General features: G+C 35.6%; 1 protein-coding gene across 2 annotated transcripts in view; it reads right to left on the reverse strand.

Moving 5' to 3' along the window:
* UPF2 (UPF2 regulator of nonsense mediated mRNA decay) overlaps positions 1-16,985 on the reverse strand; it is a 110,563-nt gene that overhangs the window by 21,410 nt on the left and 72,168 nt on the right. For both annotated transcript variants that reach the window (XM_042991039.1, XM_042991040.1), the window contains exons 13-18: positions 13,211-13,414; positions 12,216-12,491; positions 9,980-10,163; positions 3,993-4,132; positions 642-746; positions 243-341 (exon numbers count right to left, since the gene is read on the reverse strand). In XM_042991039.1, the coding sequence (XP_042846973.1) occupies positions 243-341; positions 642-746; positions 3,993-4,132; positions 9,980-10,163; positions 12,216-12,491; positions 13,211-13,414 (1,008 nt within the window). The remainder of the gene's footprint in view (positions 1-242; positions 342-641; positions 747-3,992; positions 4,133-9,979; positions 10,164-12,215; positions 12,492-13,210; positions 13,415-16,985) is intronic.

Genomic DNA, 16,985 nt, shown 5'->3' on the forward strand with positions numbered 1-16,985 from the left:
AAGGCAGACTGGTACAATGAAATTACTCTGTTCAAAGTCCTACATTAACTACATTTTCCCCCCAGTGTATCCCAGAGAAATGTGCACATCAGGAAAAGTATAAGAAGTACTGGCAGACGCAAACTGTACTGTTGCTGCAGAGGCAAATGTTAAGCTGTAGAGACCCCTGTAACCACCACAACTGAATGGGCTGCAGTATCCTGTAGGGAGAGGACCCTCTGGAATAGGGGAACCGCTCGTACCTGAAGGTTTTCCAGCATCATTTTATCCAGAGCTTGAATGAAGTCCTCATCTTCCACACAAGGTACATGCTTAAGTCCACCTCCCTTAATCATTACCTCCTTATTAAAACAAAACAAGAAATCAGACCACAAATTGTAACCAGAGTTTTGGATGGCAGAGTCTTTTGTATGGATAACTTGCTCAACATAACTCAAGGAACAAGTGAGTAAAATGTGTAACACTACATGTTTAAAAAAACCTGTTAATACAGTAAGGTACTTAGATAGGAAAACAAATTGAAATGAATTTCCAAAAGAATATTTTTCAGTAATCACAAGAAACACAACTTCAGTGGCTAAAACTGAAATACTAATGAAAATATTGTGTGACCTCAAAAGCAAATTTTCAGCCATACATACAGTATTTTCTTCATCTGTTTCATTCTCTTTATTTGAATCTGTAAGGTAATCGGTATTCTCTTCCTCTTCTTCCTCGCCCTCATCATCATCATTATCAGAACCCTCCTGAAATTATATAACATTAGAAGATTAAAACATTTTGAAAAGGGTTACTATATTTTACATTACTTAAAAAGATTTAAAAATTTCTGTATAATTGTTCATTATTCTCAAGTTCCAGCCTTTTATGTGGTTTGCCTACAATTTAGGGCAAAGTCAGCTGGCAACATTAGCTGAAAACTAATGCACACCAGTAGCCGAAAACCCATTTCACTATCTTCCACCGATCTAATAATACAAAGATCCTTTGTAGAAACTCTTTTCCTTGAATTCCAAAAGGAATGAGCTTCCTGAACCTTTTGTGTTATTCCTCCTCCCTGGCTGTTTTGAGACTGAGTTTCTCATAGTAGTTCTTTAATACTCAACTAACTCTGGAATGAACGTCAGTAAATAGTTCAAATTTAGCCTGGTTAGCAGTGGAAAGCAAGGACAGTAGATTTATAAAGCACTACACTGTACAGAGCACCACAGCCTATAAGGTGTTCTCACATACTTCATTTTGTTTGCTTTATCCAGTTCTAAGAAGGCAGGATAAGACCTCACGCCCCATTGTTATACATGAACAAACTAAGGCTCGGAAGTGACTTGCCCAAGGACACACTGCCTATTAAGCAGGAGCTAGACATTCTACTCCCCCTCACCACTTCTCCCCATCCTCTCTTGTCAATGCCCCCACCTCCTCTTCGATCAGCCAGATTTCCTTTCAAACAGAAGACTAACAGAACCCCAAAGGATATTTCAAAAGGGCAGACACATACAAAAGCACACAGTTGTGCCCCATCTGTGCAGCCTTTCACTTCCAACAACATAACTCACTCTCACTTGGTTCTGTAAGTGTAAAAAAAGACTATGCTAAATCCAGCATCTTCTCATTCTGCCAAGACAATGAATGTGAATGAGAAATAACATAACAATTTTAAAAATCCAAATAGTGTATTATAATTTACTATACTGGTATCTGGAAACTTATAGAGTTTCTAAAGTGGAAATACTCTGGGAATGTACAGAAATGCATTTACTTTTTTTCAAATGCATTAACTTTTTTTTTTTTTTAACATAAGTCTGTAATTCACAACCAAATTTGCAATAGAGATGCTCTTAAATTTGCCCTTGGAAAAAAATTAATCATTTCTTAACACTTAAATTAAAATGCATTGGGGTGCCTGGGTGGCTCAGTCAGTTGAGCATCCGACTCTCGATTTTGGCTCAGGTGATGATCTCACGGTTTGTGGGATTGAGCCCCAAGTGGGGCTCCGCGCTGACAGCATGGAGCCTGCTTGGGATTCTGTCTCTCCCTCTCTCTCTGCCCCTCCCCTGCCTGTGCTCTTTCAAAATTAAAAAAAATAAAATAAAATGCATTAACTTTTTCTCCTTACCCTTTATTTTTTATAACTCAGGCAAACACAATGGATTAATTAACTTTTGAAACCGAAAGGCTGGACAAGAATCCCATTGTCCTAATCCCTATTATACACTGACATAATAACCTGTGGGATCTGGAAGTGAACGGACTGCAAAATCTAAGCTGGCTAAGGAGAGCAGGAGGGGTCAGCACAGCACCAGTCACACCGTCTGAGTTCAAATACTGGCTCACCACTTACTACTCTGAGATCTTGGGCAAATTCACCTATTTGTCCCTTATTTTCTCACCTACCTCACAGGGTGGTATGAGAAATGGTAATGTAAATACAGTGTTTAAAAAAGTGACTATGAACAATGAATGCTCGATAAATATTATTGCTATTATAATGATAAATCTTGTATTTAACCTGCTAAATTGTATAAATGCTAAAGAAAATTCAAATTTTACAAGAACATTTACTTAATCTTGAAAGTCATTTTTAATTTATGTAGCTGATATTAAAGAGGAAATATTCTGGTTGTTAGCTGCTGGGGAGAACTTCAAAATGCCACGCGGAGCTTGAAGGAGTGAGGACCAAGATGAAAACAAAGAGCACAATTTGTCTGAAGAGTGAACTCCAGCCCTTTTCTTTCTCAGCTGAAACAAGCGGTTGCAGAATTTCTTATTCACTGCTATTAATCAACCCGCTTTCTCTCTTTAACAATGTTCTCCCTATGCTCAGAGAGCAACCATGGGAGAGGGTGGTCTTGAGTGGGAGGAGAAGCAAACTATGCAACTTCACTTATTAAACCACATCTCTCTCACTTTTGCTCCCAGACAAGGCTCATGCAATGCCGACCGAACACTGTGTTTTTTTCCACTTAGCAAACACACTGTATCATGTATGATATTCAACTGCAATTGGAAAAGTAAGCAATGGTTAAAAATCATACAACTTTCAGCCTGGGTGGCTCAGCTGGTTGAGCATCAGACTCTTGATTTAGGCTCAGGTCATGATCTCACGGTTTATAAGATCCAGCCCCATGTCTGGCTGCCACTGACAGCGTGGTGCCTGCTTGGGATTCTCTCTCTCCCTCTCTCTCTGCCCCTCCCCTGTTCAAACTCTCTCTCTCTCAAAATAGATAAATACACATTTTTTTTTTTAAAGATACAATTTTCAAAATTATCAAGTTCACTTTTTAAAAGGAGGAAATGTATTTAGTGAAGAAAATGTAATACATCCCAATTCTTCAAATGAGGAATTTATAGGAAAGCAAGTCACTTTTTTTTTTTTAAATATTTATTTATTTTTGAGAGACAAAGAAAGACAGAGCATGAGTGGGGAGGGACAGAGAGAGAGGGAGACACAGAATCTGAAGCAGGCTCCAGGCTCCGAGCTGTCAGCACAGAGCTCGACGCGGGGCTCGAACTCACAGACCACAAGATCGTGACCTGAGCTGAGTTGGCCACCCGACCGACTGAGCCCCCCAGGGGCCCCGCAAGTCACTCTTTGAAGTCACATTTACTAAGGCTGTTTAATTTATTAGATTCTGTTTATCTAACTGGTGTAGTAGCAAAATCCAAAGGCAGCCATAAGATTGGTCTGATACACTCATTTCCTTCTATTATTATAAAATACTTAATAATCCAATTTAAATTATATGGTTGAATGTTTCTACAACAACCTCATTTTTTAAAAGAACAATGTAATGTCTACCTATTATATGGAAACCAATTACAGAAACATTCCAGTTCTAAATTTTTATCATTTATATCTACTTTCTCAGGAAACTTTCAGAGTTTGCAGGTTGGAAGGAGATCTTATTTTATGCATTCAAGGAAATCTTGGCTCAAATAATCAAGATACTCTTGTACAAATGTACCTATTTGCTATAAATAAAAGTCATCACCTCTTCTTCTGGGTCATTTACTTCACTTTCATTTCCAGATTGTTCTTCTGTTTCAGCTCCTCCTTCTTCTTCTTCTTCATCCTCTTCAAGATTTTCTCCTTCCGTCATAGACTCTTTTGAATCTTTATCATTTACTAGGCCTTGAAATGAGGAGAAAGTGAAGAAGTATATAAAAAAGGATACATTTTCAATATTATACCACTTAATTTAGAAGTATGTATTAAAGTGACTCAAAAGCCATTTTCTCAGAATAGTAAAACAAGAATACAATTTAAAATTATTTTGAGAAACATTTTACAAACTAAAGAGACCTTCATTTCAACAAAAAAATCAATGATACATTATATATATGAACCAACATATATATATATATATATATATAAATACATATATAATATGTACACACACACACACAAATAATATATGTGTACTTTTTTTCCAGCTTCTGTTTATCTCCATCTCAGATGAACATGTCAAAAAGTACTAGCACATAAAATGCCGCCTCAACCATGTAAGAGAAATCACATTTGGCTATCAATTTGAATGTCTGCAAATTAAGACTAAGGGAAGGAGCCAAAGGCGTGTCACCAAAGTGCTTAATTTTTTTCCCTCAGTAATAGCATTCTCCTCCTAAGGGAACCCCTGGGCTTGAATTTGCTCCCACCTCCTATGTTCAGTCACATCTCACTGCCTAGTCAATTCTTAGTTAACAATGGAATTCCAAACGACTCTCTCTACTTTCAAGATGCCTCATCTGATCTGACTTTCCCCTTGTCTCTCTCTAGCCTTCTCCTATAGCTGGGCCTCTTCTGTCACAAAGCATACTATCTTGCAATCTTGTTCATCAGATACTCTTCTCAATGCAGAGTATCCTTCACTATGTACTTTCAAGTCCTATACATTCTCTAAGTTCAGTCTAAATTTTACTTCCTGAATACACATAATGAGTACCTGAATCTATTACTCTTCCTCCTATCTGCTCCTAAAGCTCTTGGAGAATTTCTCATGGCACTTTTCATCTAAGAATACACCATGTAGTATTTTTTCTAAGATTTCATAAAACATGACATCAGATTATAAGACTCTTCACTACAAAGACCTTGTTTTATACATTCAAAACTTATCAGAGGCCATATATTGATAAACACACAGGTGTTTAATAAATACTTTATTCAGACTCTTAGATGATTAGGGCAAAAAGAAACTTTAGCAACCATGTAATGATTTAACTCTTTCATTTTATGAGGAATGTTGAAGTTCAGAGAGTTTCAATAATTAACTAACCAATAAAAGTAAAAAAAATTATTCCAGTGTCTTAAGTCTAAGAAGTTAACTGAACTGACAAAAATATGAGTGTACAGAGTGATTAAAGTAGGTACATTCAAGTTTGGAAATCAAATTTAAGAAAAGATGGATAATGCTCAGAGAGAAAGGAAAATTAATGCTGAGAAAAGAAGATGGTGTCTCAGAATGAGAATCCATTAACTTAAATACTTATTTTCTCATCACTTACTAGATTTCACAGATACAAATTTAGATTTTACATATATAAATTTTATTTATTTGCTTATTCATTTATACAGACTTTAAGAAACAATATTTGACTGTTCTCTAAGTTGTTTTTTTTTTAATTTTTTTTTTTTTTTAATGTTTATTTATTTTTGAGACAGAGAGAGACAGAGAATGAGCAGGGGAGGGGCAGAGAGAGAGGGAGACACAGAATCTGAAACAGGCTCCAGGCTCTGAGCTGTCAGCACAGAGCCCGACGCGGGGCTCAAACTCACCAACTGTGAAATCATGACCTGAGCCGAAGTCGGACACTTAACCGACTGAACCACCCAGGCGCCCCTGTTCTCTAAGTTATCAAAGAGAGGGGTGTCTGGGTGGCTCGGTCAGTTAAGCATCCAACTCTTGGTTTCTGCTTGGGTCATGATCTCGGGGTTTTGTGGTTGCAAGCCCTGCACTGGGCTATGCGCTGGCGTCGCAGGGCCTGCTTAGGATTCTCTCTCCCTCTCTCTCTGCCCCTCCCCTACTCGCACTCTGTCTCTTTCAAACAGACAAACAAAAAAATTAAGTTATCAAAGGCAAAAATTTAAAGTCACGACTGTCTAAATCTATTCTTTCAAGGTTTATTTTTGAGAGAGCGAGCGGGGGAGGGGTAGAGAGAGCGGGACAGAGGATCCGAAGCAGGCTCCACACTGACAGCGGTGAGTCCAATGCACAGCTCCAACTCAGAAACCGTGAGATCATGACCTGAGCTGGAGTGGGACACTCAACCGACTGAGCCACCTGGGCACCCCACGACTGTCTAAATCTAAACATTCTCGGTAAAAATATCACGTACTGATAAATTCACATGGCACGGGCTATTTTTACGCTTTTGTTACAGCCATTTAAAACATGCAGGTTGGGAAGAACTATAACTTGTAAGTCACTTTGTTTTGATAGTCATACTCCTACTAATTTCTAAGAAAAATACATACTATTTTTAACACATTTGCATTTGCATTGCAAGTCAGTTTCAAAAGCAATTTATAAATACATTTTGCATTTACTAAACGGTATATATGAACTATCCTACTGCTGACCCCGAGGACACCGTCAATCTAAAATAAACAATGAAATAAAAATGTATACCCACAGGACATAGGGATAAAAATACAGAAGACAAACAATAAAACGCTGTTTGGTGCCTCAGTTTTCCTGCTCATAACCGAGATAGTAGTTAACTGTAATACTTCCTTTTAGACTGCTTTAGTTTATATTTCTCTGCTTACTAGACATGTTGAGCATTTCTCTTTTTTTTTTTTAACTTTTTTTTTTTTAATTTTTTTTTAATTTTTTTTTTAACGTTTTTTTAATTTATTTTTGAGACAGAGAGAGACAGAGCATGAACAGGGGAGGGTCAGCGAGAGGGAGACACAGAATCTGAAACAGGCTCCAGGCTCTGAGCTGTCAGCACAGAGCCCGACGTGGGGCTTGAACTCACGGACCGCAAGATCATGACCTGAGCCGAAGTCAGCCGCCCAACCGACTGAGCCACCCAGGCGCCCCAGTGAGCATTTCTTCCCATACTCAACATGTCAGAGAGAGCACAGTCTTTGATTTCTGGCATCAGGCAGCACTCAGTAAGAACACTTACTCTCCCCGCCTTCCCTTATCATGTTCATTTATTTTTTGGGATATTCTAATTTATTACCAATTTGCCTGTGCCCTTTATGTAAGTGCAACAAACCTGACATGCAAACTGTCCTCATTTTAATTTCAGTTATTTTTCTATGGTATAAAAGCTTTAAGCACCCAGATCTGTGGCCATGTGTGTGCTTTCTTCAATTGTTTTAGAATTTGGGAAAATTAACACCTCCAAATATTTGATAATCATATATCTTCTTAAACTTTTTAAAAATACTTAGCTCCTTAATCCATCTGGAGTTTGAGGATATCAGATGTGGCTCTCTATCAGTTTTCCTCCTATAAGCCAACCTGTTGCCCTTATGCTATTTTTTAAGATTCCTAGTTTATTATACACTAAATAAGTTTATATTTAATTGGGGATGCTTCTAGGCCTTTTATTCTGTTCTACTGAATTTGTTTCTCATTTATGAAATACACTGTTGGCTTTATAATTTACTCATGAGTCTTCTTTTTTTTCACTTCTGTTTCCTTCATTTCTGTTCCTTGTATTATTATACAGTCTACAACTTCCATGCCTGACTAAATTATATTGCCTATTACCACTTTGTTTTTTGTTCTTAAACTGGAAGAGAATGTCTGAGCCAATAATTCTATGTCTTTCTTGAGAAAACGAAGATGCACACAAAAATCACACAGAAATGTTATTTATACTAATGTAAAACTGGAAACAGCCTAAGTATCAAACAACAAGATTAAATACATTATGGCACATTCATACAAAGGAATATAGCCAATTTAAAAAAAAATTAAGACTTAGAAAAATATTTCATGTCAGGAAGAAATTTCGTAAGTATTAGGTAGAAAAAAAATCCGGTAATATAACTACAAACATGGAAAAATTTCAAAAGAATAGAACATGTACCAAAAAATGTTAACACATGATTGTTCTTATGTATGGAATATGTAATTTTTGTTTTCTCGGTATTTTTCAGGATTTCTGCCATGAATAAGTACTACTTCTAATAATATTAAAAATGACTTAAAAATCTTAGGGAATTTTGTAGTGCCTTCTCATTAACTATTAGGTTTACATCGGGTTATTATAAAGTTAAAATAATAAAGAATTTACAAAGTGCTTGAAAACAAAAAAAAACTATCAAGGATACTGTATTATCTATCAATAGGAAATACAGATTTAATATAATATAATCTATATTATAGATTATATGTAATATATAATATAGATTATATTATATATAATATAATCTATATTATAGATTATATTATATATAAAATATATTATATAAATCTATATAATATATTATATATATAATATAATCTATATAATATAATATAGATTCATTCATGTACATCTTCTTCCTGATATTTAGACTCTAAAGCAAGAGAAAAATGGGACTTGGGAGCATATTGATTCCAGTTGTCATCATCTTTAGAATTTCATTCACAAATGGTGGCCTATTTTTTCCTTGCCATATTCTAAACAGGAACAGACCCCTCAAAAGAAGCTTGCGGTCCTTTCATTTAACCCTTTGCTCTACAAAGGATAAAGCATACCACACTCTTTGCTGCTATCAAACTGGGTGTCAAACTAGTGCTATCTCATGCCCACTACACAGAGAGAACCATTCATGAAGGTTTTTGGGAAACAAGACTAAGACTTAACTATATTAAAGCATGTTAAATAAATGAAATAAATAAGTAGATAAATAAGTACTTTGCTTGAAATGACCATTTTATACAACTGGAAATCTGAAAAGGAAAAAAAAAGTGCTGACTTGGGACAAAGTTCAAAGAACAAAAGAATCACATATGTCCTTCTGGGTGGAGTGGTAGAAAAGTCAATAGTTACACAATCGGTAGCACCTTTAAAAATACTGCTCAGTTAGATAACTGTAATCATATTCTCCAAAGGAAGACGGATCTTTAGAGAAAGAAATTCTATTAAAATGCTGGATATAATAAGAAAAACAGTTTTAAAGGAAAAAAAAATCACAAGTGCTTTGCCATGAAAAGTAGTTTTTCATATATGCAACATAGTAAATTTATGCAATTAGTGTAACTGGTGAAGCTTAAGGATCTTTCGGCGACAGACATACGGGTGCTGAGTGCTAGGAGGAAATAAAACACTAGCTTAATAGCCTAAAAGCATGTCACTTTGAAATGACTACACTAAAACATGCTAACATGCTAAGAACTATTAGCAAGCAAACAAGACTTGAAAGACTACACCTCGTTCCAGTTATTTCCACTGACAAAGTTAGTCAGCTCATTTAGTCCCTTGTGGGAACTGTTCAAGAGCTAACTCTTATTCCAGAATAGTTGCAGAAGGATGTGGAGAAAGTAAATAGACCAAGTCTCCTGTACCACATTATTTCTCACATTTTCTCTAGTCCTTAGAAAAAGAGACAACTCTCCCAGGGAATTAGGTCTGAAATTCCACAAGGTAGTTCCAAACTTCTAACAGATACTCCTCCCTACAGTGTCATGCCCAAGTTGTCTTAGGAAATAATACTTGTTGAAAATACATACATACTGTATATATAAGAGATGCTTTAATCAAAAGTACTTTGTATTATAGCAACCAAAAATCCTAAAATTAAGAAAGGCTAACAGGATTGTGTTTTTTTTTCCATCCCTACTTACATGACTGCTTTCCTCCAATTTGGGATTATTCAGTGAAATCAAATATGCCACTCAGGTCTCACCTAACACTATTAAGTAACACTCAACACTGAAAATAGGAAGTATGCAAAAGCAAACTGATAATACGAAGCAAATTCTAAAAACAATCTGCCAAATATCATCTTCATTTTCTTTAATTAGTTGCTTACCTAGTTTTATTAAGAATTCTCGTTCCAAGTCGTGTACCTGCCTGATGGATTCTTCCAGAGAATTACAGAGTTTGATCTTTGGTCTTAGCAGTTCTAGTGTATCACTGATCATGTAATCTATGTCAATAGGAAATGGATGGTCTTTTGTCCAAACCTCCAAACTTTTCTTCCACCAAACATAACGCTGATAACAAATGAAAAATAAATTTAGCAGTAAGAAATTGTCAACCAAAATACTTTCAAATAATAATCTGTATTGTGATGTTACCTAGTTAAAATCATAAATAAAATACCAAATAAATTTCTAGGTAGTGACACAAGGCAGAAACCCCACTCCCAAACCAGGTTTAAATACTGATTTTACAAAACAACCAGATTCAAAGCCATAGTTTTGATACATTTTCATCATTTTCTCGATACTACCTGCCTTGATTTTAATTTTAAAAGGTCAATTAAAGTATCTGAAAATACAGTTTCTGAAATACAAAAAAATCATTAATCAGCAAGCATTCATTGAACATCCACTGTGTATATGGCACTGTTTAGATATCCTTCCTTTCTTCTCCTAGCCTGGTTCCTTCATTCGATTTCATACTTTGTAATTCCTACATTTAGTTTAACTAAAAAGCACAACCCAAGAATTTGCTTGTATATAAACAGGTATTCTTCTGGGTGCTTTCATTCTCTTCCAGTTTGAGTGTGGACCTCAAGTGGGAGCTTGTCAGAAATGCAGAATCTGAGGCCCCCACCCCAGACCGAATGAATCACAATCTGCATTTTAACAATACCTGTAGGTGGTACATATTCATATTGAAGTGTAGAAGCACTGCTGCAGGTGATACTTTCCATCTGGCTTTCCCATACTTCACTGTACATCCTCTGTCCTGGGAGAACACACTGCCCTCATCTCCCCGGCCTCACTCACTCCTTACTCGTTATTTCCTAGGTATACCCTACTACACATTTCTGCCGACTAATCAGTATGGAAAATACTTTGGTCTCTTTTTGCTCCTGGATATTTCTAAGTGGCTTTTTTCTCTCAGTCTAGGCTTTCAGAGTAAATGCAAATAAGGAACACACTTTTGAAAGAGAGTTTACTTTTGATGATGATAGTTACAGGTGACATTTTGTAGCAAAGCTCTGGCTTTCAAAAACAGATGGTCTCCAACTTAAGATAGTCCTTACATACAACAGGCAATCTCACTCTCAAATTTCCAAAAGTCTCCTCCCCATTTTCTGCTTATCAACTAAGAAAATAAGGGAGTGACATGTCGTCCTCTACTGCACAGGTACGGTGGCAGAACAAAGTTAACAAACTGCTCTTCCCTGAGAGTATTCACCTCCCATCTAACACCAGCCACTATGTGGAGATAGTTTTGATACTTCAAAAATTATAGTTTTAGATTTATTTTCTTCACCAATAAATAAAGGAAGAAAACACTAACAAAAGATTATACAGAATGGAATGATCATATAGAATTGAATGGTACTTTTGGTACTTTATTTCAGTAACACCTGGAGAATTTGATAGTGAACAGCTAACCCTAATCAGTATTTATAACACTGTATTATATGGGAAAGAGTAGGTTCCAAACAACCAACCTATAAGTTAACTTTTGGAACACCAACTTCATAGAAGTTATAGAACTGTCTCCATATTTGTATCTGAATTTTATTTATACTGTATTTACTCTAAATTATAAGTTTACATAATTAACTAAAATTAAGATATGAAAAGTACAACCCAAGAATTTACCATGAATGAACAAATATTTTTTCCTGTGTTGAAAACAACATATTTTCCAAAAATGACAGTTTTTTCTAAAAAAAAAACCTTAAATCCTTTAGAAACAAGAATTTTAGATTTAAAAACAGAACATAGATGAGTTAAAAATGTTATGAGATGTACAAAAAAAACCACAAGTAATTTAATGCATAATTACCATACCAAATACCATAATCCATAAATTACTTTACCAAATTTATAAACTATACCAAAATAATTCCCAAACTAATGATGAATTACTGTCAATTATAAAAGTGACAATGCAAGTAGAATGTTTATATAATAGAATTCATCATATATTTTTTAATCTCTACATCCTTGCAGCAGGAGTAAATCAAATGATGAGCACACCTTACATGTGATATGTGAATGCTATAGCATCTCTTCTCTAGTATTTTTGTAACCGCAGTAAAGCATTAAATGCGAAACTGTGTATTTCAGTTTACATACCTGAAAGTATACAAGGAAGCAATCAAGTTTTCGTTTACTAGAACCTCTGTCAAAGTACTGGCCACAGGTATCCAAAATAGTGCACACTAGCCTAATTCTGAAAAGGTGCTCAGGGGGGTCTAGTGAACTTGGAGAGCCATCCGGGTTAACACCAAATGAAGTAAAAGAATAAAGAGTTCTAAAAATAACAGCTGATTCCACCATTCGATAATTATAAAGTTCCCCTAAGAACTTGGCGCTGCTGATACGTCTCTGGTTAAATTTAGGCTGATTAACCTAAAGGAAAAACAAACACAGATTTCCATTAAAGAATAGTAATGTGTTTGAAAAGAGGTAAAATTCTCCTCTGTCACTTGATAATATCAATTACTGAAAGAATACTAAACAGAAAAAATAATGGGTTCTTTCCTTCTTTTCTAAATAAAGTGATCATCACTAGGTATTCTTTCTCTAAGAAATGACTATGTTTAAAATGTTTTACAAAAAGAACAAGTTAAATACTAAACTCAGTATTAAGCTATCATTAAATGAGTTGACAAAACAGTTAAAATGTAATTCTCCCTATAAGCCCCCAAAACTTAATTTTTCTGTAATTCATGAATTATATACATACAGAAATTCTTTACAGAAAACTGTTTACAGAAATTATTATTGAATGATTACCAAGTCTCCTAATTAAGAGGTTTAGAAACACCTATCACTTGAGTCCTAACTGTGCCCCAGAAATAATAAAAAAAACTACAATCTTTCAAAAGCCTGACTGAACTTGAGAAAGAGGCAAAAAACTCTCCAGCATTAGCCTGCAAGACCAGGAAATCTGAGACAAAAGGGTTTTTGGAGAAAACACTAACTCTGAAGAAGTAATAGTAAATTGACATCATAACGGGAAAGGAAAGGAAGGTTTCCAAATTATTATTTTTCAATAATCAAATTTAAAAGCTGTTTAAATTCTCCACAAACTCCAATTTGATGCCTTTAAAGAAAGTACTCAGTACCTCCATTCCTAATCGAATATCTTCTAAAACTCCATCCACAACATGGATTCCCACATCTTCTTGGTAGAGTACCAGTCCTGCTAAGAGGTTGGCTACACAATGAATACTATTATATTTCACGTTCCAGATGTTTATCATACAACAAATAACATAGTCTTTCACTTCTTGGTCCTGCCAGGGCAACTTTCGCATCTGTCTCAAAACCTACATAAAGAGAATTTTGTTTCAATTACTAACATAAGCACATAATATTCCCATATACCCAGTAATATAGTTATTTTGACTGTGCAGTCATACAATTTTCGAAATGAAAAATACTTTAGAGATCCTCTACCAGCCACTTGACTTTAGACATAGGAAAAGTGAGATTTTTTTCTAATTATTGGCAAAATTTACTCACATTTGTCACTAAATTTATTCACATAAAGTCTCTAAATTTCATAGAGTTCCCAGATCTTCATACAAGCTAATAACATACACTCCTAAAATCAGATCACTAAAAAAAAATAAAGGTTTACCAAAAATAATATTTTCTTTTGCATATAATTAATGTTAATAATCTCTGATACTTGTTATGAATCAAAAATTTCCAGTAAATTAAACCCAAGGTCAGTTGGTTAAAAGACTACTTAAACTGGAGGGTACAAAATCAAGGCTGACATTACACAGCATTCTATTTCCACATGTGCAAAAGGGGGGAAAATAACAGCACTTATTTCATAGTTTGTTGTAAAGATTAGACAAATTAAAACATGTGAGATACCCAGGGAAGTGTCTGGCTCATTATAAGTACCGCATAAAAGTTAGCCATTACTATTTCAAAAGCTCTACTGGTAATGAGATGAGCAGAGCTCTACCCATAATCAAGTTCTTTCCATTTTTATTCTAAAAAAAAAAAAAAAAAAAAGGATACTGCTGGCAGATTGCAAAGCACTCCTTCCATCTCTACTCTACAGCCACAATCCATCTTTCAAGCACTTAGTATGTTCTCTAATCAGCTTCAGTGGAACTGTTAATGCTATCAACTGTAAAAGCAACCTATATTTTTTAAACTTTTAGCCAATTCTAAAACAGCTTTCAAATTGCTTATTGTTTGAAACAAGTACTGTCTCTGACTCTCTGAAAGCTGAGTCCAATTTCCAAAGTCGCATATATAACATGAGTATTACTGTACGCCTTTTCTCCCCCAGGTTTACTCTGTTCAGAAGTTAACTTGTTTTACATTTTTTTCCTAAAAACAAAAAAGTTCCACACTTGTAGAGTTAACCTTGAAATGTTCTCTTCAATCATATCTTACTTAAATGTGAAGTTTTTAACAAGGCAACTGCAATAATCAAGAAAATAGGTTAGTTCGCAGAGCTGGAACAAATAATCCTAAAATTTGTACGGAACCAGAAAAGACCCTGAATAGCCAAAGCAATCCTGAAAAAGAAAACCAAAGCAGGAGGCATCACAATCCCAGACTTCAAGCTATACTACACAGCTGTAATCATCAAGACAGTATGATACTGGCAGAAGACCAGACACTCAGATCAATGGAACAGAATAGAGAACCCAGATATGGACCCACAAACGTATGAAAAACTAATCTTTGACGAAGCAGGAAAGAATATCCAATGGAATAAAGACAGTCTCTTCAGCAAGTGGTGCTGGGAAAACTGGACAGCGACATGCAGAAGAATGAACCTGGACCACTTTCTTACACCATACACAAAAATAAACTCAAAATTGGAAGAAAGACCTAAATGTAAGACAGGAAGCCATCAAAATCCTTGAGGAGAAAGCAGGCAAAAACCTCTTGGATCTTGGCCACAGCAACTTCTTACTCAACACGTCTCCAGAGGCAAGGGAAACAAAAGCAAAAATGAACTACTGGGACCTCATCAACAAAAAGCTTCTGCACAGCGAAGGAAACAATCAGCAAAACTAAAAGGCAACCGACAGAATGGGAGAAGATATTTGGCAAACGATGTATCAGATAAAGGATTAGTATCCAAAATTTATAAAGACCTTATCAAGCGCAATACCCAAAAAACAAATAATCCAGTGAAAAAATGGGCAAAAGACATGAAGAGACACTTCTCCAAAGAAGACCTCCAGATGGCCAACCGACACATGAAAAAATGCTCCACATCACTCATCATCAGGGAAATACAAATCAAAACCACAATGAGATACCACTTTATACCTGTCAGAATGGCTCACATTAACAACTCAGTCAACAACAGAGGTTGGCGAGGATGCAGAGAAAGAGGATCTCTTTTGCACTGCTGGTGGAAATGCAAGCTGGTGCAGCCACTCTGGAAAACAGTATGGAGGTTCCTCAAAAAATTAAAAAATAGACCCACCCTACGACCCAGCAATTGCACTACTAGGTATTTATCCAAGGGATATAGATGTGCTGTTTTGAAGGGACACATACACCCCAATGTTTATAGCAGCACTATCAACAATAGCCAAAGTATGGAAAGAGTCCAAATGTCCATCGATGGATGACTGGATAAAAAAGATGTGGTACATATATACAATGGAGTATTACTCGGCAATCAAAAAGAACGAAACTTTGCCATTTGCAACAACATGGATGGAAGTAGAGGGTATTATGCTAAGCGAAATTAGAGAAAGACAAATATCACATGACTTCACTCACATGAGAACTTTAAGACACAGAACAGATGAACTTAAGGGAAGGGAAGCAAAAATAATATAAAAACAGGGAGGAGAACAAAACATAAGAGACTCTTAAATACGGAGAACAAACAGAGGGTTACTGGAGGGGTTGTGGGTGGGGGGAAGGGCTAAATGGGTAAGGGGCATTAGGGAATCTACTCCTGAAATCACTGTTGCACTATATGCTAATTTGGATGTAAATTAAAAAAATAAAATTAAGAAAGAAAGAAAGAAAGAAAAAGAAAATAGGTTAGTAGTTCTTAACCTTTTCTGGAAATTGATCCCTGCTAAGAATCTAAGGAAGACTATAAACATTCCCTCTAGAAAAATATAAACAGCCCTAGACATTCAAAATTATGAAATTTCAGAAGGCCATGGACCTCCGAAAGCCCACTCAAAGTTATAATCCTTTATACTGAAGGAAAATATTTAGTCAAACTGATTATAGAATATGAGAGACAAAGCAGTAATTACAAACATAAACAACAGCAAAATTAAAATGGAAAGAATTGCTACTTCAGAGTAAGAATCATAAAAGAAAACAAAACATAAGTCCTATATATTAAGTATCATCATATGAATTCCATTTTAGGAACTTTTGTATAGAATCAACCATAATTAAACTTGGAATCTAATCTTACCTCTCCTAAACTTCAGTGCTGAAATTTAACAGCTCTGATTCAATTTCTTATGCATACTTTGTCAAACACTGAAGCAATTTATAAAACAAACTGACCTAAGGAAGCTGAAATATATGTTCCTGACCTAAAATAATTTAGTGCAATGGATAGAAGGAAAGTGCACTGCTCTTAATACTACTATCATTAGGAGGAAGAAGAATAAATTTGAATATTATATAATCTTTTTTTTTTAAGTTTCTTTTTGAGAGAGACAGAGACAGCACGAGCAGGGGAGGGGCAGAGAGAGAGAGAGAGAGAGAGAGAGAGAGAGAGAATCAGAAGCAGGCTCTAGGCCCTGGGCTGTCAGCACAGAGCCTGACGTGGGGCTCGAACTCTGAACGGAGCAATCATGACCTGTGCTGAAGTCGGATGATTAACCAACTGAGCCACCTAGGCGCCCCCGAATATTACACAACCTTAACACT

Source organism: Panthera tigris, chromosome B4 (assembly GCF_018350195.1).
Source record: "Panthera tigris isolate Pti1 chromosome B4, P.tigris_Pti1_mat1.1, whole genome shotgun sequence".
NCBI classification, from domain to species: domain Eukaryota; kingdom Metazoa; phylum Chordata; class Mammalia; order Carnivora; family Felidae; genus Panthera; species Panthera tigris.